This window comes from Macrobrachium rosenbergii, chromosome 51 (genome assembly GCF_040412425.1).
Source record: "Macrobrachium rosenbergii isolate ZJJX-2024 chromosome 51, ASM4041242v1, whole genome shotgun sequence".
In the NCBI taxonomy this organism is placed as follows: domain Eukaryota; kingdom Metazoa; phylum Arthropoda; class Malacostraca; order Decapoda; family Palaemonidae; genus Macrobrachium; species Macrobrachium rosenbergii.
In genome coordinates, this window is record NC_089791.1 from 66,985,188 (window position 1) to 67,010,579 (window position 25,392).

The 25,392-nt window shown below is 38.3% G+C and overlaps 1 protein-coding gene across 2 annotated transcripts in view; it reads left to right on the forward strand.

Moving 5' to 3' along the window:
* The window catches only part of LOC136833473 (splicing regulatory glutamine/lysine-rich protein 1-like), a 70,797-nt gene extending 45,650 nt beyond the window's left edge, over window positions 1-25,147 (forward strand). The window contains exons 6-9 of one of the 2 annotated variants that reach the window (XM_067095678.1): window positions 7,501-7,640; window positions 11,181-11,314; window positions 18,145-18,245; window positions 23,956-25,147. In XM_067095678.1, coding sequence (XP_066951779.1) covers window positions 7,501-7,640; window positions 11,181-11,314; window positions 18,145-18,245; window positions 23,956-24,196 — 616 coding nt within the window. In that variant the 3' untranslated portion in view covers window positions 24,197-25,147. The remainder of the gene's footprint in view (window positions 1-7,500; window positions 7,641-11,180; window positions 11,315-18,144; window positions 18,246-23,955) is intronic. The other variant, XM_067095679.1, reaches the window with a different exon arrangement.
* Window positions 25,148-25,392: the final 245 nt, after the last annotated feature.

The following is a 25,392-nucleotide window of genomic DNA, read 5'->3' on the forward strand; positions in this document are numbered from 1 at the left end:
TATAAGATTAAGCTTTTTTGTTCTTACCCTCATGTGTTGGAGATTTTAATATTCGATAGGATCGATGTACTGTTTTCATTACGCCACGTTTAAAATTATTTAACAGTGCAAGGAAAATTCCTTTATACACCATAAGTGCATAACTCCATAAGCCTTTTCTTTTTCATTGGTTCTGCAGCGTCTCTCCGCAAAATAAAATATACATAAAGGCTTACGTTAGCTTGGGCTATTTTTTGTTCATTAAGAACCACGAAGTCTTTTCAGACACATTAATTTTTAACTGAGTCTCTTCAGACATCCTGAAATTTGACTTATTCAGACATATTAAAATTTTAACAGTCTTTTCAGACACCCTGAAATTTGCCTTATTCAGATATATTAATTTCAGTTCATTCTGAACAATTGAGCTTTCAGACATCCTGAAATTTGTTTTATTCAGACATATTAATTTTGAACAGTCTTATTCAGACATATTTGTCTTATTCAGACATACTAATTTTCATTCATTCTGAACAATTGAGTGTTTCAGATTTGTCTAATTCAGACATATTAACTTTACCTGAGAGTCTTTTCAGACAACTTGAGATTTGTTTTATTCAGACATTAATTTTCGTTCACTCCGAACAACTGAGTCTTTTCAGACACCTGAAATTTAAGTCTTTTCAGGCAACTGAGTCTCTTCAGACACCTGAATCCTTCAGGACACTCTGAGTCCTTCGTGACCCCCTGAGTCTTTCAGACATATTTGAGTTTCTAGCGTGTCAAGCACATACAAGCGTTATTTCAAGATGTCTACGATATCCAGAGCCCAAGCAAAATGAGGACTTCAAATTCTATATGTCCACTGGAAAGGATATGGGGCTATCAGGACAAGCCCTGAGGGAATGGGTCCAAGAGAGGGTAGATGGTGCTAAGGCAGGAGAAGGAGAAAGAAAGGCAGGAGAAGGAGAAAGAAAGGCTGGAAAAGGAGAAAGAAAGAATAGCCCAGGAGAAACTGTTCGTCCAGAAAAGACAGGAGAAGGAGCAAGAAAGAGTAGCCCAGGAGAAATGAGAAGAGGCAGAAAGGCAGGAGAGGGAGAAAGAAAGAATAGCCCAGGAGAAATGAGAAGAGGCTGAAAGACAGGAGAAGGAGAAAGAAAGAATAGCCCAGGAGAAACGAGAAGAGGCAGAAAGACAGGAGAAGGAGAAAAAGACAGGAGAGAGGGAAGGAAAGAGCTCATCAGCTTGCAATGGCAGCTCACGACAGGCGCAACACATCAACACCCTCTGCTCACTCAACCCTCAGCAGTGTAGGCACCCTCATAAGAAAATGGGACGAAGTCAAGCCTGAAGCCTGGGTCAACCATATTGAAAGGGTCCTCATGACCTATCAGCCCTCTGCTGAAGAAATTTCTCTGATCCTGGGAAAGCACCTTGAAGGAAAGGGGTGCCGTTGTATTCAACGCTCTCCCCCTGAAAATCAAGGAAATCGTCCCCTTATCCGCCAAACCATTATAAAAGCTTTTGAAATAACTCCCGACCATTGGAGGAAAAGGTGGAGAAATATGCCCAAGGGATCAGGACAAACATGGTCTAAGTGGACCTTCAAAAAGACCCAGGCCCCTAAAACGATGGCTAGAATCTCTGAAAGCCACTAGTGCAGAGGAAGTCCTCGAACTTTTCCAGCTTGAGGACTTCTTATTTTATGCCCCCGCCAGCTCTCGCCACTCATTTGTGCGATAAGGCGCCTAAGACAGTGGTCGAGTGCTGCCGTTGGGCTGACATATGGGATACTCATCACCCCCACCTTAGTTCCCATGGCCGAAAATTATATTCCTCCTCGCCTGCCTCGACCAACTCCCAGCAACCTCACAAGAATGGGCACCCCCATAAGAAACCCATGTGTGGTTACTGTAAGAGAACAGGGCACTCTACTGAACAGTGCCGCTTGAAGGCTGAGAATCAGCCAGAAAACCCCTCTACTTCCTCAAACAGAACAACACCCTGCAAGCCACACCTTATTGCCCTGCTTACAAAGTCTGTGGGCACTCTGCCCAATGGTCAAATGCCCTAATAATAATAAATCAAGTACTCCCACCCTTGCCTTGGCAGTCACTGATCCAACATCTTTGGGTCCTCCAGCCCAGGGTCCCATTTATGTGGCACTTCCCCAAGGTAGGTGCCCCGCCAGCCAGGTCAAGGTATTTGATGATTCTGGTGCACAAATGTCCCTCATAAGGGAAGACAAAATTCCCTGTGGAGCTATCATCAACCGACATAAACTCATCACAATTGAGGGTATCAATCACTTTAAAATGATGCTTCCTACTGTCAAGTTGAGGTTCACGAGACCTCACTGATCTGAAATCTGCAACCTCGCAGTCACCAGATATTCCTGGAGGTTATGACCTCCTCCTGAGACAGGACTTCCAGTCCCCATCTAAGTTAGAGCAATCCAGGGGTCCAAATCCCCCAAATCATTTATTAGGCACGAGTAAAACTCAAACGCATGATTTCATTCCACTGCCAGTGCCACCTGAGTGCAATGTGCAGTGGCCCCCTCCACCAAGATCGATTCCTGATCCCATTACGGTGTCCGGCCCTGCCCCAGTGCCAGTGCCAGGGCCCCAAGTAGATCCCCCTCCAGGAGATCCTACTTTTGATTCACAATCTCTGTCAGTGTCACTTGGGTGCACTGAGCAGTGCCCAGCTCCGTCTGTCCCGAACGACGAGCAAATTCCAAATCAATTATTAGTGTCAGTGCCAGAGCACTCCCCTGATCTCCATTCCAGAGATCCCAGTCTGGGCCCCTCTCTTCGCCCGGCTTGGCTCCGCTACCAATGCCGGTAAGAATGATAGATCCTTCCGACCACAGCGAAAGCTCATCCAAAGGTGCGGCCTCGCAACCCGTGCCTGAGCTGGTCATTCTTACGTGCGAGCCTCTCACACACCCCACAACCGCCCACTCTCTGTCTCAGTCCGCCACAGACACAACAGTGAGTAAGGATTCTGCCACGTCTCAATTGGCCGATGAACTCAAGGAACTGTGACGGATCATGGTAGAGCTTGTAAGGAAGGTCCCCACATCAGCCATCAAAGAAGCTGACACAGGTGGCACTCAATTACCCTCCTTGGGCTCGGTTCCACTGATTCCCTGACCGAGACAAACAATCACAGTAAGAGAGGTCTGTGGAGGAAATACCATGGGCGTGGATAATTCCAGGTAGCTTAAAGAGAGCTCCCAAGCTCTCCTGGCATCCGTGCCATCCCTTTTCCTACGAAGACTTTGGCACCTCTATCGAGAAGAGGATGTCAAGGTCCTTCACTATTCTGTTTTCCTTATAACCCTATCTCTTATTCTTCCTTTAACCATTTCCCTTCCTTACTTTTGATTATTACTCATATTTATTTTATGCCTTACCAAGGCCCCCATTTTACGTTAATCCCTTCTGCCAATGCAGAGTGCCATTGACAGATATGCCAACTGTATTAGTCGTATGACTTCCCTTTCATGCCTACTGCAGCATGATGCATTTAAAATATGATATGCCATTGCTGTTAATTATTATTATATGAGTGCCAACTTGGCAACATGCCATTATCATAGATGCTGGCAAATGATCCTGTCGGAAGGGGTTGCGCCCTCTGGCTACCTTTGCGGCCCTCTTGGGCTAAGAAATGATCCTAGCTGTCTTCCATAGGCTAAGGAATGCAATTTGGCAGATTTAATCGTCATCCTTATTTTACAATCACTGATTACTCTGAATCTGTCATCTATTCTCTTTGTGAATCTCTGTAATGAATCTCGAGTCTCAGACTCGTGACCTTGTGTTTATAGTGCCCGAATGGCACTGAGGTGTTGCTCAAGTATCGTGGAAACACCTAACCAAGACCATGTTTACCTTACTGTAATGCCTCTTAAAGGCAGACTAACTGCATGTGTGCAAAATTCATAATTGATTATTATTAAGAGTGCATGAAGTATCTCTAGAATTAACCTAGTATTCATTCATTGTTTTAACTATACCATTTCGTTGTGAAAAGATTCTGATTAATGCTGCCTTAGCATAATAGGAATTTAATGATAAAAATATGTCATTTCTAGCAGCAAATATTTATTCTGCGTTAACGTAAATGTCACAGTGTTGTTTGCCTCTTGAAATTAATTGCTATGCAGAAGTTTAAGTTAAATTATAAGGCACCAAAGGGAAATGAGAGAAAAGTAAAGTCTTTGAGTGAGTTTGCTTGGTGGTAATCATTCTCACCCAATCTAGGGTGTGAATGCAACCTCACCTGTTTTTACATTTGTAAAGTAATTGAGAAAGAAATAAAAATTAATGTCACTCATTAATTACTAGAACTGTGGGTTTCCAACTCACCCCTTCATGCACTCTCTCTTTCATTCCCCAAAATGGTTAAGCCTAGCCCCCTCTCTCTCTCTCTCTCTCTCTCTCTCTCTCTCTCTCTCTCTGTTCAAAGTGACTGCTTTTAGGCCTAATTCCAGCTGACTGTCGTACCTTCCAAGGCAAGGGAGGAGCCAAAAGGAGAAAATTGGCCCCCCCCACCTCATCCTGGACCCTCCACAAGGGTTTTCTGCTGCTGTGCAGTCATTATAGAAAACATGACAAAGATTGACCTTTGCTCCATCTAGCCAGACGCCCTGGCGTAATCCCCGAAGGTTATTTATAGACGCTGCAACAGAAATCGAGAGAGAATGCTCAGAACACAACTGAGGACAGATGTCCTTACCTTGCCTGTCCCTCTAAACCAGTTGTTTGACCCCAGGGCTCGAACCAGTATACCTTGTAGTGGCATTATAATTCCCTCCTCCATCGCCAGCACCTTATCGATGAGGACACCATCATCTTGACGAAGGTAATGTGCAGGAATAAGGTTCTTAGTCAGTCACGATTCCTGTTATTTCTCTGCCTGATATTTCATTTATTTTTCCATTGTGTGATCACCTTCAGTAATTTGTGATGGAGCATTCAGTGTTAACGTAATTATGCAATAGTGCTGAACTGAGTTATCTGACACCATCTGTGCATTCCTCAGTTTCCCTTTGAGCATCTTATTATTAATGCAAGTAACCATCTTGTATATTTTGCAGATAGGCCTCGACTGAGGAATCTCTCGGCTCCATCCATGTGCAGTCCCCCTTCTATCCCCCACTACGATTTTTCTGTTATGAAGCTCGTTGGAGTAGAATATTTATTCTGTGTAGGATTCATTATTCTAGCAGGCCCTTGTTATTACCTGCCCCATAATCCGTCATTCTTCTGATCTGTGTTTGTTATGTAAATAAAATTAGTTGAGAGAACCCTTGAGTTTATGTAAATTCCCTCACATGAAGAAGGCCCTAATCCATAGATTTACTTTTTTTTTGTCTACAAATTGTCCTAATACTGAGTCAGATGTGTAATAAATAGAAGGAACTCCCTGCATTCATCTGTTGCCGCCCAGAATCAAGTAAGTAACCCCGGACATTCTGTAGCAATATATATATATATATATATATATATATATATATATATATATATATATATATATTTATACATTATATATATATATATATATATATATATATATATATATATATATATATATATATATATATATATATATATATATATATATATATATATATATATATATATATATATATATATATATATATATATATATATATATATATATATATATATATATATATATATATATATATATATATATATATATATATATATATATATATATATATATATATATATATATATATATATATATATATATATTTAAGAGTATCACTCTCTCTCTCTCATGCCATCTCATCTGGCAAAAAAGCAATAAAGTAAATAATATTAAATTAATTCATTCTTTTAGTACGACCCACTGTAGGCAAAATTCACCTCTACAAACCATCTCTTTCCACTGCCTTTTGGGGAAACCTTTAATCTCATCTCTTGTCCCAGTGACTGCCGAGACTCCTTAAAATTCTAGGTGCTAATCTAGGGAGAATAAATCCTTGCCCGAATGGAACACATTCTCGCTGCCATCTTGAATTCCGGCCATGATGCCAGGAGATTGACACCAGTGACAGCTATGAGGAATGAAAACCGTAATCCCAGAAAAGCTATAAAAGGATCACAGAAGGACCCGTTCAATCTTAGATCCTGTTGTTAGCTCTGCTCGGACATATGTCCTGTCCCTTGCTCTATTAGATTGCCTGTCCCTAACACATGGCTGGTGGGAACCAGAGTAGCTTTTGCTGTGAACTTATTCTCTGCCCTCCCTTCACTGGCCCCATAAGATGAGGAACTTCATCTCCTGATTAAGGTAAAGTACCGGATTTAAGGTTTCTTCGTCAGCCACATCCATTTTCATCTCCAGCTAGTGCGAGATACCTACAGTGAGACCTGTATTGCTTTTAATGTTGTGCTGTTTAATTTGGCAAGAATTGAAGTGAAGTGTAACATAAATCGTTAACTGTCGAGGTATCAGAATCGAGTTCAGCCTACGCACTTTCTGTGTAATTCTGCGATTCCTTAGTTAAAGTGTTATCTTCAGTTGAATAACCACAGGTGTGTTGTTTGCAGATTAGGAGTATTAAGCTAAGGACCTGTGTATCACCTTGTGTGCGTAGTGACCCCACTATATCATTTGCAATTCCCTCTGAAGTGGGTTCCCATTGCATCTCTTCAAGCAATTCCCCGTTATTTGCTCCTTCATCTTGTACTATGGGCCCTTGTTTGCCTGCCCTGAATTACGTTGCTACTCTTCTGACATGTGTTTCTTTTGTAAATATAATTAATTAAGTTAAAACAAAGAGTTTACCTAGTCACTCCCCTTCTGAAGTTAGGCTTTCAGCCGTATTTTGATGTACATGATTTTTATGTGACCTCAAGGCCAGAGTCCAGTTTGTGGTGTTATCCAAGGTAAGTTGCGTATTTCTCTACTGTACCTCATTAGTAAACTAGACCCTCCAGTAAAAAAAACATGTCAATATATATATATATATATATATATATATATATATATATATATATATATATATATATATATAAATTATATATAAAAACTTCGTATCTCATCACAGTAAAAATTTTCTACTCGCAGTCTATACAAAAAGTGATAAAAGTTTTACAAATGAAAACGGTTATAATTTTTTTTTTATTTCTCACTAAACTTCAATATTTATGGAAATTTATGTAAAATTCCATTTCCCCTGAAGTTTGTAGAAGATTCCACTACTTACTACAATAATGACTGGATAATGAATGATTTCAAAAGCAGTCGTAAGTTTTATGAAGAGCCAAGCTCATACCCATACTATTTTTACGAAATCACCGCATTTCAAATCATTACTATTTTTAAACAGCCTCTGGCCCTTTTCATAGGCTGAACGACTTTTTCACGTTGCTTAAATCGTTTAGATACAGTTCTTGGAAAGGTGATCCTATTTACCTGCTCTTGAAATTCTCATTTATTCACATCAGGGTAACGCACTGTTAACATTTCCAGTAAGAAGAACAGTGAACACTGCTTGACCTCAGGACCTAAGGACTGGAAATCATCTGGCAACGTAGCTGCGATTACTTTTCGAAGGGAGGCATCTAAAGACAAATGTGGCCGTAACTTCGTCTGTCAGATTACTGTTACAGGTGAGGCGGGATAAGGAGTCAGCTAAACTTCATAAAAAAAGAAAAGAAATGGAACGTAAAGAAATGAAGAGTTGTTATTGTAGCCTGCGGCTGTTTTTGATAAACCAAAGAGACGTACCAGAATGTTATAAAATAGCATTAACATTTTTACTGGCCCAGTTTACAACCAATAATATAGATATCTAGTCAGTGACCTGTCTCTCGGTCTGAGGATGCCTGTCCGATCCTCTACATGTCGGTCCGTCCGCTGTGGCCAGATTTACTTTTATTTAAGACACTGTAATTTTAATCCCTTTGAATATAAAAACTTAAAACGTTAATCATATGTGGTCTTTGAGTGACGAGAATCAAAAGTTTAAAGTAAGGGATCCAAGGCCCAGTGTCAAAATTATACTCAGAGATCAGCTTTTGAACTCTACGAGAGACACTACACATTTAGGACGCCGACGTCCAAAAAGAGGTTAAGGTCAAGGTCATCGAAGATTATCTGTTTTTCTTTTTTTTTTTTTTTTAACTGCACCCAAAACAAACTCTTTTCTCCTCATTAACTCTTTAATGTTATCTTCCCACCATTTACACCTTCATTCTTTCTTCCTTTGCACCTGTACCAGTAATCACTCTCTTCTGGCATAGTGAGCTCATCGTTCAATTTTTGATGCTCCAAATAAGCTCACCTCCACTTCAGTGTCTTTAAAGTGAGTGTATTGAAAGGCATCAATAGTTGAGGACATTACGTGCGAGATGATGCCACACGACGTGTGATGATGTAATATGTTTGCATATTATGGCTGATGAGGGTTACATCTTGGAGGATGGGTGAGAAAAACCACTGCTCTCTTGTATGAAGAGAAATGTTATAGAGTTAAGTATAAGAATACAGAGGTATAACTTTACCTAGTGAGCCAAGAAGGTGTACTATATCATGTTGATTGAGAGTATGACACTGAACAGAAGAACTGAAAGAGGAGAGATGTGAATTTCAACAAGGAAGTGGATATGTAGATCAAGTGTTTGTTATGAAACAGTTGTGTGTGAGTTTTGAGAGTAAAAGGAAAAGCTGTATGTGGCATAAACGGACCTAGAAAAACTGAAGATATGATTGGTAGGGAGTTAATGTGGAGGGTGTTCAGAATCTATGCAATACAAGGCTATTCATTGAAAGTAATTAGAAGTGTTCATTTCCAGACGTGAGAGACTTGTTTGTTATTATACTGAGATTCAGACAAGGCCTGTATCCTTGGCTGCTTTATATATTTGGGAGTGAAGTGATGACAGAAGTCAGAAAAAGGACAGGAATTGCAGGTAGATAGTCATGGGATAACAAAAGGCGTCATGGATGGAGTAAGGAGTGGCTGATTGCGGAAAATACTGTGGTGAGCGGCAGTAGTGAAGAGAAGCTGCAGAAGCAGACAAAATTTTTTGAAAATGCTTCAGGGGGGGAAAATTTGAAAGTAAGTTTTAGAAAAAAAGTGCCATGAAGGTAAATGAATGCCAGGGTATTGAACTGATGAGTTTTACTATAGCTGCTGGAGAATAAATTGGTCGATTTGCTCAGGTAGTTGGATTAAACGGAACAGATGATGGGAAGTGGTGAGAAAAGTTGACTGTTGACTCACAGAATAAGTGAAGCTAGGAAGTCTGTGTGATCTTTGCAAAGTTTGATACAGAAGTACTGTCTGTGAAAACAAAATTTAGACTATGTGAAAGGATCATTTACCCAATTTTGCGTGGACGATGTATGGGTATTGAATACAAACAAAAGAAAGGAAGTGGCTGCTACTGAGATAAACTGTTAACCAGTACAGGTGAATTAGGAAGCGTTGAAATTATAAAAGAATAAAGATGCGATGAAGGGGTAAAATAGTCATGAAAGGTGAAATATTGGATAAGAGTGTTCTGAGGTGGTTTAGTCAAACAGAGAGAATGGAGTACAATATGCTGGTGAGATGCAGTGAGTTTTCAGCAGCTGACGCCCGGCTGACAAGCTTCCTTGCAAGTACAGTATATGAAATTGCTGTTGTGGAAGTTTTCGTTATGGCAGGTTCATATTTGATTTAGGAGCTGGTTTCTTTTTACACTCTTTATTAGAACATATGATTAGTTTACACACACACACGCACACACACACATATATAGTGTATGTATGTATATATATATACATATACACACATACTTACATACATACATACATACACACATATATATGTGTGTATATATATATATTTTTTTCTTCGTTTTAACGTGCTTTTATACCCATTTTTATATGGGGTAAGCATGGTGCCTTCTTTGAAGGACTTTGATTTGGCGGTGGGGTAGGCTGTAACCTCGACCAGCTGCCCTGCCTGACATCGCTTAGACCCCGGTAACGAATGTGTACATGTATCACCGAAACCCCGCTCCTTTCTCCCAGCAGCATGAGGAGAACTGGGCGGGTAGTCCGACAGTTCGAGACGTGTGAGGTGTCTGTTATGTTTTTAGAAGATGTTGGAGTGGCTTTGTTTATGTGTGTATTAGTCTGTAACATCCATTTGCTTTCAGCAAACCTATCCGTTGATTACATACGTAATCCCGGGATGTCTACACAGATAGCAAAGTTTCTGCCTCTGACTGGTCGGCTGCGGGGATTGAACCCTCGCCACAGGCTTCTATGAAGTCTGTGGTTGCCACTCTACCAACCAAGCCATCGAGGCTCTATATGTGTGTGTGTATATATATATATATATATATATATATATATATATATATATATATATATATATATATATATATATATATGGGCAACAGGCAAGCGGCAAATGCATAATCAGGAGATCCATAAGACAAAGAAGTCTTCATATATTCTTTATTAAAAACGTTTCGTGCAATCCTTTGCACATCATCAGTCTGCAATAACTTATAAACAGCAGTTAAAAAAGTTAAAATAACAATTATTATACTGAGAGTAAAAATTTTTTTATAACAAAGGTAACATAAAGGCTGCAAATTTTTATTTAAAAAACATTAAAATTCACCAAGTTTGTTAAGAAAATTAAACTACCTTTCAATACAACGCTTTTATGTTAACTTTGTTATAAAAAATTTTTTACTGTCAGTATAATAATTGTTATTTTAACTTTAGTTTTAACTGCTGTTTATAATTGATTGCAGACTGATGATGTGCAGAGGATTGCACGAAACGTTTCTTAATAAAGAACCTTGAAGACTTCTTGTCTTACAGATCTCCTGATGATATATATATATATATATATATATATATATATATATATATATATATATATATATATACATACATACATATACATATATATATGTATGTATATATATATATATATATATATATATATATATATATATATATATATATATATATATATATATATATATATATATATATATATATACATACATACATATACATATATATATGTACTGTATATATATATGTATATATATATATATATATATATATGTATATATATATATATATGCGTGTGTATATATATACAGTATTTATTTATATTCCTGTATACTCCTCCTCAGGATCGCCTCAAACAGTCAAGATGTTAGGCAGGGATGGAGACTGTGATAAATCGATCAGTCTATCCACAGGAGAATCCGCGGCCATATATACTATAAACGGACCAAAGGAGAGAAATTGCAAGATTAATCTCAAGGTAAGGGGCACGCCGATTTTCGCCGCTGTCATGGGGGCCACCATTATAAAATATGTGAGCATTGCTACATAATGATCGAAGGGATTTGCTTAAAATTTTTACCATTTATTAAACAACTAATACTGAAAATAACTGTAAGGAAATAAAAAAAATTCGACCTCTAAGTTAAGTATACCTTAGTTTAACCAGACCACTGAGCTGATTAACAGCTTTCCTAGGGCTGGCCCGAAGGATTAGACTTATTTTATGTGGCTAGGAACCAGTTGGTTACCTAGCAACGGGACCTACAGCTTATTGTGGAATCCGAACCACATTATAGCGAGAAATGAATTTCTATCACCAGAAATAAATTCCTCTAATTCTTCATTGGCCAGTCGGAGAATCGAACGCAAGCCCAGCAAAGTGCTAGCCGTGAACGATATCGACCCGTCCAACGAGGAACTAATTTGACCTCTAAGTTTATAAATTTTACACTTGGAAAAACTAATGAAATTTTTCATATATAATATACATAAAGATAATTTGCAGTAAAAACAGTTTTCCTTACGAAAGACCAAAGATTTACCTGCTGTGAAAGTTTAACTGAATTTTGTTCAGTCTTCTTCGAGGTATGTTCGCTTACTTTTCTGGTATAAGTTTTGAGAAAGCAGCAAAAAAAAAAAAAAAAATCTTTTTCTTATTTTGTAATAAGTATGAAACTTTGACAGGTAGAAAGTTGATTTTTGCAGTAAAAGTATTTTCTTCATATGGGCCTAAGAAACATGCCCTGAAATTTACAAAATGATCGGATGAAAAGAAATGTGCTCCCTGCTTGGTTTCCTCTTGGGTGATTGACATTCGTCACATTTCTCCAGTGAAGACTTTTGCCTTTGGTTTCGATTTATTTTGTCTTTTCAATTCTCATAGTGCATATGGTTTTTTATATTTCTCGTATAATGCATCTCTTCTTTGTTCAAAATATGACAGAAAAAAATGTACTCAGAAATGCACTAAAAAGCCGGGCATAGCATGACTCACGAAGTAGGATAATGTCTCAAAAGGACTTAATCTTGGGTTCCCGCAGGAATGAGGAATTCTCGCCACGTGTGACGTAGAATTTTAGTAGGAGTCTCTTAGGACTTGGAATTTGGTTAGGAGTCTCTTAGGGCTTGGAATTTGGTTGAGAAATTCTCGCCTCGTGCAACGTAGAATGTTATTAGGCTTGTCTGTAGGACTTGGAAATAAGATTCGTCCCTTAGGACTTAGAAATTACTAACAGGAAAAACCCAAAGAAAAATGTTTGCTGAGGAATGAATGAAAAAAGAAAAAAGGCTACACATGCGGGCATGGGGGGTGGGGGCGGTGAAGGACGTCTGACCATCACCGGTGTTATTTTTAGATTCTGTGTGAATGAACCCGTCTATTTATAGACCGTCTGGGATTCCGGGGAATTTCCCGGGATGAGAGAATAACAGTAAAATGACCCAGTAATTTTCCCTATAAGCGGGTTTAAATTTCGCTTTCCTAACACCTAACTCGAATTCTAACTATACTGAGAGAATTTCAGCAATGCAAGCTGACTTCGTCTTGTCCCACGTGGGAATTTATTCGCGCCTAAATAATAATTCGCTAATCCGAAATGCGAAGTAAAATTTATCACAGAGGAATTTCTTTCGCACTATTCCTCGAAGCAAAGAATATGGCAAGGATTTTAACACAGAGGAATTTGGCACTATTCCTCGAAGCAAAAGATATGGCAAAGATTTTAACACAGGAATTTCGCACTATTCCTCGAAGCAAAGGATGGTTAGCACTGGTTATTTCCTAACTACCTATCCTGAAAGGCATGCATTAATGAATCTAATACGGCAGTTCTCTTCTCTCAGTGGGTACATGCGTCCCTATTTCTAATTCCTAGGAACGATTGTAAAGAAGTTTTGCTAAGATAAACACATTACTTACGAGGAATTTCCGGATCTGTGTGCTGGTTTTACACAAAAGGTTCGTAATTGTCTCGTACCCAGCGTAGCTTTGCTAATTGCTGATTTGGCAGATGCAACCCAAACAAAAGCAGAGAACAAATGGGGGGGATGCAACCGCTAAAACGAGAATCTCAGGCAGAGGTCGCCATTTTTATGTTTTTCCTGGCAATTTAGTTTGAAGTATTCTGTGTGAGACAGGTAGCAACAATTTCAGGTAATTTAGCCCTGTGATTCTGACTTCGTGGGTCCAGGAAAACATAAAAAAAAAGAGGAAAACAAAAGGGGAATTTCATATGAGCATAAGGCTCTTGCTACTGACGAAAATATTATGTAAACACGTGGGCAAACATTGCAGGAGTGTATTTACATAAATAACATTAGTACGGGAAAGAGGAATGCAAGTAGATTATTGATCCTGAAGGGGATTCCTAAGGGATGAATGAAACGGGGATTCCAGACACAGTCCAAGAAGCTTCCACGATTTAGGGTCCCTCTGAAATGAGAGATATGCACATTATACGCCAGTAATGAAAAATAGACAAACGAATAATGAATGCAAAGCTGCACTGAGGGTGCCAAGGTGCTTCGATGAATTAATAATGGCTTAGCACTACCGACACTCGAGGAGCACGGACATTTGACAAGAGATTCGGTGATTACTGGCACTCAATTTAAGTAAATGTTATGAGGAAAAAGCGTGACTGAATGGAGGTCTTCCAGAGCACTTTACCGTAAGGCAGATTTGGTTCCAGCGCAGAAAGCGGTCCATGGATGACTTGCGATTTCCGAGGGCGAGTTCTTCCACGTGTTAGGATGCGGGGGCTTCACGTAAAGGGGCAATGCGTGGGAATTTCACGAAGCGCCGGGCAATGGCATGGGTCATCGGTCAGTCCAGCGGCGGAGCGACACATGGCTGGCGGTTGAAGTGCACGAAGAAAAGTATACTTTGAAAAGGGCCACGTGGTTAGCAGCTAAGGGCATGGGGCCAGGGCATGGCAGTGATTTAGGATTACTCTACTCCATCCCATCCAGCGTGCGTGTGAGGCCGAACCTCGGTCTGGTTTCTGCTTTTATCTCCTCCTATGGGGCAGGGGGCACGTCCAACACATGGGGGGGTTGAGTCATGTTCAGCTGATGCCCGCGGGGGTTTTTTTTGCCTGAAAAGGACAACCAGACAGATTCACTTTTGGCTCAGAAATTATCTACTTAAAGGGAGTGGCCTAAAATCGGTTTTTAATCCCTTGTATTCTGACCGTGCGAAATATCGATCGGCCGACAGTAAATGAAAACAACAAAACAAAAGAAAAAGGGGGAAGCAATTTGCTAGCGAGTTCTTGCTAAATATGATAATATATATATATATATATATATATATATATATATATATATATATATATATATATATATATATATATATATATATATATGTATAACTGAATCACGAAAAATATGGAACGTGATGAATATATAAATAAAGATGAAATCCACTTAAGAAACGGAAACACTGGAGTGCTGCACTCCAGTGTTTCCATTTCCTTCGTGGATTTTATCTTTATTTATATATATATATATATATATATATATATATATATATATATATATATATATATATATATATATATATATATATAGGGCTATAAATTGTATAATTATGCAGCAAACAGGCTGAGTTAACCATTATCACAGAGAAGCCACATAGGTCTAAGAAAACTATATCTAAAACCTAAACAACCCCATTCTTTTGTTGCCACATTTTTCTCGATCTAGGGCGTTGCCATTGCAAAAAAGGACTGAAATCACAGGCAAAAAAAGTGATGAAATCACAAAAGGGGTGGTAAAGCCCAACCACAAGAGACAGATAGGGAGGTCAGGGGATACAAAGGAAGGGGTAGGGTATAGGGCTTTACTCCCAGCCTGATAAATTACAATGAAAGTGAAAAGTAGAAGTAGGAGTCTCTTCTCAATCCGTATAGAAGGCGAGTGCCATTATAATACGCATACTGAATAGGCTTCGGTTTGGATGAACCACTGCTGATGATGTGAAAATTAAGCAAGAGCGCCTGATTCCAGTATCACCCAGCACTGACCAGGCCCAGGTTTTTGTTGAACATTACTCTAGTCTCTGCAACAACAACAGCAACAATCCGGATGAGTTCACCGTATTATTCTCGATGACAAAGAAGAAAAAGAAGAAAAAAGAAAAAAATATTACCTGCAAAGTAGAATTGTGTTTATATGATTGCGAGCTTCTGAGTGGATACATTTGCTATATGTTCTCAAATTGTATTGCTTGAAGAAGTGCCAGTGTCTATCTATTCAGGTATGGTTAGTGTTGTGCATATTACAATGGCACTTGCGTGTACAGCCCTACCCCTTCCTTTGTATCCCTGACCTCCATATCTGTCTCTTGTGACTGGGCTTCACTACCCCTTTTGTGATTTCATCACTTTTTTGCCTGTGATCTCTTCTAACGTTGTGAGCAGTCCGTACCTGAGCATCAGGAAATTTGAAATTTGGTGTCTAATTTGAATGGCATGTTGTAACTTTAAAATTTCATTATTTCAAAAAACAAACTCCGAATGGTACCCCTCCAGAATACGAGCTCTCAGAAAAACTAAGTATCACGGCTGTATCTTTTACCGTTATTGCTCCACAGATATGCTAGGTCCCTCACCCACCCACCCACCCAGTACCACATCCCCTGAACGCCAAAATTCGATATCTGGATCTCTAGAACGGCTGAACGGATTTCGATGAAACTTGGTACAATTAGAGACCTTAATGGGAAACCTCAAAAGCCAGAGTTTGATCCTGGGCGGTTGAATATTTCCAGAGTTATAAAGGGACAAATTCGGGGTTTATGTGCCCTCTAGGTGGCTGGGCTTTACCAATCACCAGCTACCGTGGCGGTCGATATTCATTCAGTTTTTACCATTTGTCAAACAAAATATATTGACTTGTAAATAATTTCACTTATGATATGTCTGTATATTTGTATATAGTATGTTGATTTACAAATTGTGGCTATTTTACTGTAAAAATAAGTCAAGAAATATAAAGTCAAGAAATACAGAATTGTAAAAATAAGTCAAGAAATACAAAACATTATATGTGCAGGATGGTAATGATATACGGGGATTCATCTACAAGAATGTTTATTAACTGAGACCAATCGCCACGAAGGCCACATGGTGATTGCTGCAGAATGCAACCTGCGAGACAACAGTCAGTGTCGCGCTGACAGGCTGGCGCTTAGCGGGCACATCGGTAGTGAGTGGCTGATACACGTGCTCCATCGAGCAATTGCATAGGCAGCGCCATACAATCAACAACATATCTTACAATATGTAAACTGTGTGGTGCAGTACATGTGTGATGCCACTATAACGAGTGCCGAGTGAAACGAGGAATTTGGGCGAGTTACTCTGATATTACGTTTTCTCCAGTGTAATCAGTAAAAGAAAACTTAAATATTTTGGTGGGTAACACAAATATATTAATTATTTCGCGCTAATCTGGATTAGAAATTTTTTACAATTTTTGCGACAATTTGTCACTCACGGGGCGATAAGATTTTTTTGAGCAATAAGTCTTCAGAATATTAAACTCCCCGTCCGCCAGTTTCCTAGACGGAACCTACACCACAGCCTTGGCTACCTAAGCTGTAGGCGCTCCGTGGGTAGTTTACAGTTTCGGTTGCCAGCCCGCGTAACACCTTCTGCCCGAGCTACAATAACTCCGCCAAGGTAAGTGTTTCCGCGACCCAGCGACATCACGCTTTCTGGGGGGGTCCAGGGGGGCGAAGCCCCCCGACCAGGTTAGGGCACACCGCCCTATGTTAGGTTAGGTTGGTTACATCTGGTTAGGTCAGGACCTGGCACTACAGGAAAAGTTTGTCTTGTTTGTATTCGTCCGCCAGTTTCCTAGACGGAACCTACTGTACACCACAGCCTTGGCCACCTAAACTGTAGGCGCTCCTATGTTTATTTAAACACAACTGTCCAAAACTGGCAATGACTCAATTTTGATAATTCCTTGAAATTCGAAGATGGGCGCTCCCCTAAACTCGAAGTCTAATGTGAAAAAGGAACTCCGGCATTAGGCAAATCCCTCACTCACTTCCGGACTCTATTGTTTCCATTTTCTTATCATTATCCCTTGTTGCTCTCACCTGACTCCTCATGCATGTTCCATATTTCTGTGTATGGAGTGGTTTGGGAGTAAGGGGGAAGTATTCGGGAGAAAAATACTTAGTCCCATTAAAAGAAGTGATAGGTGCATTATATTTAGGGTTTTATTCACTGAAGAATATGATAACATTTCATTTTTATTTTGTGTAACCGAGTTAATAAAGCTAATAATGTAGGTAACAGGTATTATATAAAGCATAATAAAGATAACCGAATAAAAAATAGATATAATGAATGCGATTTACACAATAATAATAATAATAATAATAATAATAATAATAATAATAATAATAATAATAATAATAATAAGTATTATTATTATTATTATTATTGTTATTATTATTATTATTATTATTATTATTATTATTATTATTATTATTATTATGTAGGCTAAATCACAAGACCAAAGCGAAGGCGGATTGATGTAGTTAGAGAAGACCTGAGAGGCAAACAATTGTCAGAGGACAATGTGTTTGACCGAACCAGGTGGAGAAAAGTTGTCAGAAACATCGACCCCACATAGAAGTGGGAAAAGATGCAGAGAAATAATAATAATAATAATAATAATAATAATAATAATAATAATAATAATAATAATAATAATAATAATGATAATAATAATAATAATAATAATAATAATAATAATAATAATAATAATACTTTACTATTTCTTTTTCAGGGGCCAAAAGGCACCATTTTCAACATTACTTGCCCACTGCTAAGCATGGATGGAGAGTACTGCTCGGAACAAGTTGTAATCGAAGATGAAGGATCAGGAAGGTAAGTGTCAGTTATTACGCGATAAAGCACTACGACAGCGATTAAGCAGTATTTTAATTACTATGCTTGGCCTAAAAACTTTATTTATCATCGTGAAATCCCACATGCACAAGGTATGGCTGTAAACATTAAGTCCGCACGGCCTGTTCATCGTCAGAAAAATTTAGAGTTTAGTTGCCATGAAGTTCTTTGTTTTAAAATTTTCAGTAAGTTCTATAATGTACACGTTTTTCCTGTTTACCGCAATCCAAATAACGACGACTCTATATATGACTGTCTCTTGGAGAGAATTAGTATGTATGGCTCAGTCACAGGATTCAAAAGCTTCATTCTTTATTTGTGGAGGCTGTAATGCATAGCACAGTGAGGGGCTAAATTCAAATTCCGCAGATCAATATGGCCGGTCTGCTCTTGAGTTCTGTGTATCCTCCGATTTTGTCCAGCTAATTGAGGAACCCACCCACATTTCGGGTAATAGATTGTACCTCATATTCACAGATGTTCCAGCTATTGTCAAGTCCAATGTCTGTGAATATATAGACACTTTTGATCACTGCACCATTAAGATGGACATCTGTCAGTCAGTATATTCCTAATGCCACCATTGGAAAAACGGCCTGGCTAAAATCCAGAACCAGTTGGGATCGCATTATTGAAGCTTGCCAGGCACTTAATATTTCAGATGCTATATTGGATCCTGATCCCAAGAAGAAGTTAAATGAAATGCTGATGGCTATTTTAATAAGATATGTCCCTAGAAAGGCCATAAAATTTAAGACAAATGACCAGCCATGGTTTGATGGTACATGTAGACGAGCCTACCATGACAAACAGTCTGAATTCAACGTATAGAGACGAAATTGTTCAAATGAAAATTATACCATTTTCTGCTGAGTCTCGCCGTGCTGAGAATACAATTTACCATACAGCCAAGAGAAATTACAATAATGCCTTAAAGAGGAAACTTGAAGGGATTACTCAGCCCCATCTGTGGTGGATCAAATTGATATCATCTATCTTTGAGTCAGGCTCGCCTTCCATTCCACCACTACCAACAGATGATGGTGTACTGGTTACTGGTGCTATGGAAAAGGCTGAACTGCTTCATCGATCTTTTGAAGCTAAGCAATGAGCTGAGGATGTCCCTCTCCCTGATACTTGTCTTCCTGAACCTATCCTTACAAAATTTGCATTTTGCCCTATGGATGTTAAGAAAATTCTGGATAATCTTGATAGCTGGGGTGGAGAAGATCGTAATGGTTTCTTCCCTTTGTTTTTTAAGAAAGTTTCTAGTTTGTTGTCTCCCAAGATAATTAGATTCTATAGATTTTTATGTTGACGTAGTATCTTTGCGGATGAGCACAAGCTTAGTAATACAATTCCTGTTCCAAAGAGTGGCATATCTGCAGACTGCAGTAACCACAGGCCAATTTCTATTCTCGCTGTGCTCTCCAAAGTTGCGGAAAAACTAATTTTTAAGCCACTATATAAGTGTGTAAAATCTAAAGGACTGTTAACTTATAGTCAATATGCATACAGGAAGCAGCTAGGTACCTGCAATGCTCTTGTAGACTTGACGTGCCATTTGAAAGGGAACCTTGATAGGGGTTTCGAGTGCAATTGATTTTAGTGCTGCTTTAAATTTAGTAAACCACAAGGCATTTATTTATAAGCTTCAGAATCTTCGAGTGGGTGGATATGTTTTAGGATTACTTCAAGTTTTCCTTACAAGTAGGCTGCAACGAGTTGCTGTGGACGGGATCTTTAGAGAACCAAGACCTATTGTGTCTGGAGTTCCACAGGATAGTGTTCTTGGTCCACTGTTATTTTTATTATATACAAACGATGATATGGTTGTTTGCCTGGAAAACAAGATTGTTCTGTATGCTGATGATGCAACACTTTCGGGTGTCGTAAAGTCTCCACTTATGAGAAATGAAGCTGCCCTCAGCCTCAGTCGGGACATGGACCGAATCAGTGAATGGTGTAGTCGGTTGGGTATGAGTCTGAACTCCAGTAAAACGAAAACATTGTTGATTAGCAGATCTCGTACAGAGTTCCCACCCCATCCTCCCCTTCAGATGGACGGAACTTTGCTGAATGAGTCTGAAGCCTTAACTAGTCTAGGTATAACTTTGACTCACATCTAACTTTTGAGAAACATCTACTGAAAGTTTCAGCAAATGCCGCACGAAAGTGAGGTATTGTTCGTAAGTCCTCATATATTTATAACAGTGATAAAATCAATGCAACCTCTTTTAGGTCGTTTGTGCTTCCTTTATTAGAATACTGTTCTCCGGTGTGGATGTCTGCTTCTGCCAGAGATTTATTTCTTTTAGACAGAGTTATGACTTGGACCATCTTGTTTGTCACTTTTTCGTAAGTTGTATTTCAACACAGATCTTCCACATTCACAATTGATCCCTGATCCCCTTTTCCTGCTGAGGTCAACCAGATTCGCTGAACAACAGCACCAATATGCAGTAAATGCGCCTTGCTGTCGAACTTCTCAGTTCCAGAGGACCTTTATTCCCCACACCGTTGGACTGTGGAACAGCCTCCCTGAGGATGTCGTGCAATTGGAACTTCATAAGTTCAGGCGAGCATGCAATGCATTACAAATCTAATAGTATTCTCCTTGCATTTTAATACTGTTTTATGTATTTATTAATTTATTTTTTTCATTTTTAATAAGTGGGATCTCTTCTTTATGTATTTCCCTTTACCTCCTCTTACTTCTTCCTAATGAACACCTTAATATTCTTCGGAAGCTTGAATTTCAAGTCAGTGGCACCTGTGGGCTTGTTTCATATGAATAGGTTTCATCTTCTGAATAATAATAATAATAATAATAATAATAATAATAATAATAATAATAATAATAATAATAATAATAATAATAATAATAATAATAATAATAAACAGAGAGAGAGAGAGAGAGAGAGAGAGAGAGAGAGAGAGAGAGAGAGAGAGAGAGAGAGAGAGAACAAAATCTTTAAGATATATATATATATATATATATATATATATATATATATATATATATATAATATCACGATGCGTATCAAGTACCAGGTTATTACACAACTAATCTCAAAATTCAAAATATACCTTCAGCCAGATACCTGACCTCTCATAACATTAACTATTACGACTGAGTACTCTAAAGGTAACAGTGATCTCTTAAGAAAAACTTATTTATCAGTCACTTGAAAAATCAAACTAAGTTTGTCAGAATATGTGTGGTATCAAAAATTAAACTAGAAATATTCTAGAGTAGAAGGGCATCACTCCATCAAACAGCTCTAACTGTTTCCCTGGTCTTAATTCACTTTAGCAAAACTAAAAGAACAACACATGTTTATCACTTTGCCTTATGCACACACAATCAATCCTATTTACTGGTGATCAATAAATGAAACACTTTTTCTAAAAACATTAAATACAAAATTTTATTTTTAAATTCAAAGTTTATAATTAGAATTCACATTCTGAAAAATGTATTATTACTTGAAAATAACACAACACTTAATTAATTCTTGAATTAAATCATGAAGCAAAACTAATTCACAAAAACTTTATCAGAATTTAAAATTAATCAAGCAAAATTTAAACTATCAAGAATTACTCAAGATTTGAAAAGAAAATCTTAATAAATGAAATATTAAATCAAGTATGCAATGTTAAATTACCAAGAAATATTTAAAATGCTACGTAAACAAATGTTACATCACAAACATAAAAAGTGTGTAAATATGAAGAGATTGCAAACAGAAATACACACAAAAATACACATAAGATTTATCAATGACAATTTCACTCGGTCAAAATTTCCTAACTTATCATACCATGGTATTAATAAGTAAAATTCACGTTACCTTACACAAACTTGTGAAAACCTCTGTAAATCACTTGCTGCAGCTGCGTTACCACAATACACACTTTTTTATCAGGTGCCGTTACAAATGAAATAATTTTACTAAATTCAGATCTCAAAAGTTAATGCTAATACGTGACCACAAAACATTACGTTAAAAGTAATCTCTTTTTAAGAACGAGAGAGAGAGAGAGGGAACCAAACAAACTGGTCTCGGAAATCAGAATGAAACAGATTTTAGAATTCCAGTAACACGTGAAACAATTACATATTGTCATTAAAGCATTTTGGGTGCGAGATACAAAAAAGTTCAAGAAGCAGGGAGGTGACGTCATTAAAGCATTTTGAGTGCGAGATACCATGGAGAAAACATCTAGAAGGAAAGTTACGTCATCCCAGCAAAACATTTTGAATGCAATCTTACAAAACATGGCGTAACTGATCAAGACATGTATTCTTTCTCTCAAAGTGGCGTACATGACTCGAACATGTAACAACGTGAAATCACTCATCTTGTGCTCGTATGGGACGAATCGGCATTTGTTATCCAAACCTGTCATCACGACCCAAAACAAAGCGTTCTCTCTTATCTCAACTGATGACAGTTGAAATGAAACAAGTCTTTGCTGGATACACACGTGTTCATATACTACGCTTTTATCAAGAAAGATATTATTCATTCTAAACTGCGTTACTATTAAAATTGTATTATCAACTCTAAATTACGCTATTAAGTTACCTAATCATTAGTTCTTTTGAGATCTGTTGCCAAACTAAATACGACACTTCAACAACCATTATCATTACACATAAAACATAAAAAAAGTAAATATGTCAGAATTATAGTAGGATATATGTATTACAAGCCAATATCATGAATATATATATATATATATATATATATATATATATATATATATATATATATATATAACATTGAGGGGAGCCTCAATGGCTCGGTCGGTAGAGCAGCCGACTCAGACTTCATAAGAAGTCTGTGTCGCGGGTTCAAATCTGCAGCCGGCCGGTCAGAGGGCGGACACTTTGCTATCTGTGTAGACACCCCGGGATTATGTATGTAATCAACGGATAGGTTTGCTGAAAGCAAATGGGTGTTACAGACAAATACACGCACAAACAAAGCCATTCCAACATCTTCTAAAAACATAACAGACGCCTTACACATCTCGAACTGTCGGCCTAACCACTCACGTCTGTTCGCTGCTGTGAGAAAGGGAGCTGGGGATTTGGCACGATACATATACACGTGCTACCGGGGTCTAAGCGATGTCAGGCAGGGCAGCCGATCAAGGCTACGGTCTACCCCAATGCCAAATCAATGTCTTTCAAAGAAGGCATCGTGCTTACCCCATATGAAAATGGGAAAAGCACGTTAAACAAAGAAGAAGAACGAAGAAGTGAGGAAGAGAGAGGCGGGGGGTGGGGGGGGGAGAGACGGTACTTGCATTTGGGAGCTACATAGTTCTTATTTTGGATTCTATTGCCTTGAGAAGCTCAGTAAAGTTCTTTCTTAACTTTTCAATTCAGTGTTACCAATATTTTCCTTTCCCACTTGCAGGTACTGGCAGCTCTGATTATTTACAAATAACTCAAGGGAATTCCTTAAGAAATATATATGGTTTAGGCCTGTCTCGACATTCAGTTGTCAGCAATAATATTCGTATTATTTTCAACCGTTGTGTTTTATATTATCAGTTGTACAGTATTAGTAGAAGTGGTAGTCCGAATCTGTTATGACTTCATTTCAACCTAAAACCCCTTAATCCTGCAGTAACTATTCGTGTCATTCATTAGAAAACGTCATATTTCCAGTTATGGGTACGAATCTGCTTGTGCAGGAGACAAAGATGGCCTTACCCTCGTCACCGAGAGTCACATGGCGTCAGTGGAGCACGACAGACAGAAAGATCAGGAGAAGAATCTTTGCTCGGCTGGGTTTGTGTGTGTGGCCTCTGTCGTCGGTAAGGAGGGAAAAAGGTTTAATGCTGACAGAGAGAGAGAGAGAGAGAGAGAGAGAGAGAGAGAGAGAGAGAGAGAGAGAGAATGCTCGTAAGTATCTGCTTCACTACATTTCCATTGAAAAAAAAGAGCCACATGAGTAGCGCCATATATGTAATGTATGCAAAGATTTTCATCTATACTAATTTGTTCTTTTCTTTTAGATTAGTGAGGGTTTACTTTTTCGCCTATGTTGTGGTTTTTACAGCACCGCATAACTCATGCACGCATTTGCCTTCAATATAGCACAGAAAAGACATTAAAATGCTTTGTGTTTGTAAACTAACTTCTTTATCTTTGTCTAATTAATTTCATAATTTTTCCCCCAAAGGAAGCAGATGTTTAGGTGCAAATATCACTTAAGGAACATCGAAGGTAAGACTCTGAAATGATATCCTTTGCAGCCTCTTATGGTTACCCGAATTTATCTTCGTCTATGAAGGTCAGTTGTTACTGAGTTTCATGTCATATTCAGTAATAATTACATTACAGTGTAATGTAATTAACAGACTACCAATTTGATGTAGATATTTAAGCTAAGATGATTTTATTCTCATTGTTTTTCTCCCTAATATTCAGGAATTTGGAGATGATAAACCTTCTTTCGTAACAAAGGAGACAAGGCGTGCCATTCCAGATTTCAGGACGTCCTGCTCACAGAACTGCACTGTCATTACGATACTGCAGTGCGACTCTGTCTCTCAGGTTTTCTACGGAGAAAGTTATCATAGAAAAAATCTGATGGCTTCCTATATTAACGTCTAAGTTGGTTAAACAGAATCCAGAGATCCACATCAGGCCTCTTAGCACCTTCACATTTAGAGCAAAGGCCTGTGCTGGCACAAGGCCTGCTGGCTCCGACCTAACCATGAGATAGGCAGTCCAAATGATGGACGTCACAAAGTCATGGGGAACGAATATTTGCGTTTGTTGTTTTGTTTATGCTTTTGTTTCTCTATCTTACTCCAGCCGCGGCGAGCTGCTATGAATAAACTCTGAACAAAAAGCCCATTCATTTAATATCCCTTTTTCGTATCATTAGTTAATGATCCACACAGGATAGAATAAGAGTAATTTATTCGTGTTAGCGCTGCTCATTCAGTTTGACTGATAGTCACTTGAATTTCAAGGTATTTACTTTTGTTCTGAAAATAACTGGGTTGGTTACTATATGTGCACCAACAATCTTATTTATTAAATGTACTAAAGACGAACTAGATTTATAATTCCAATGTGGATTTACGAAAGTAT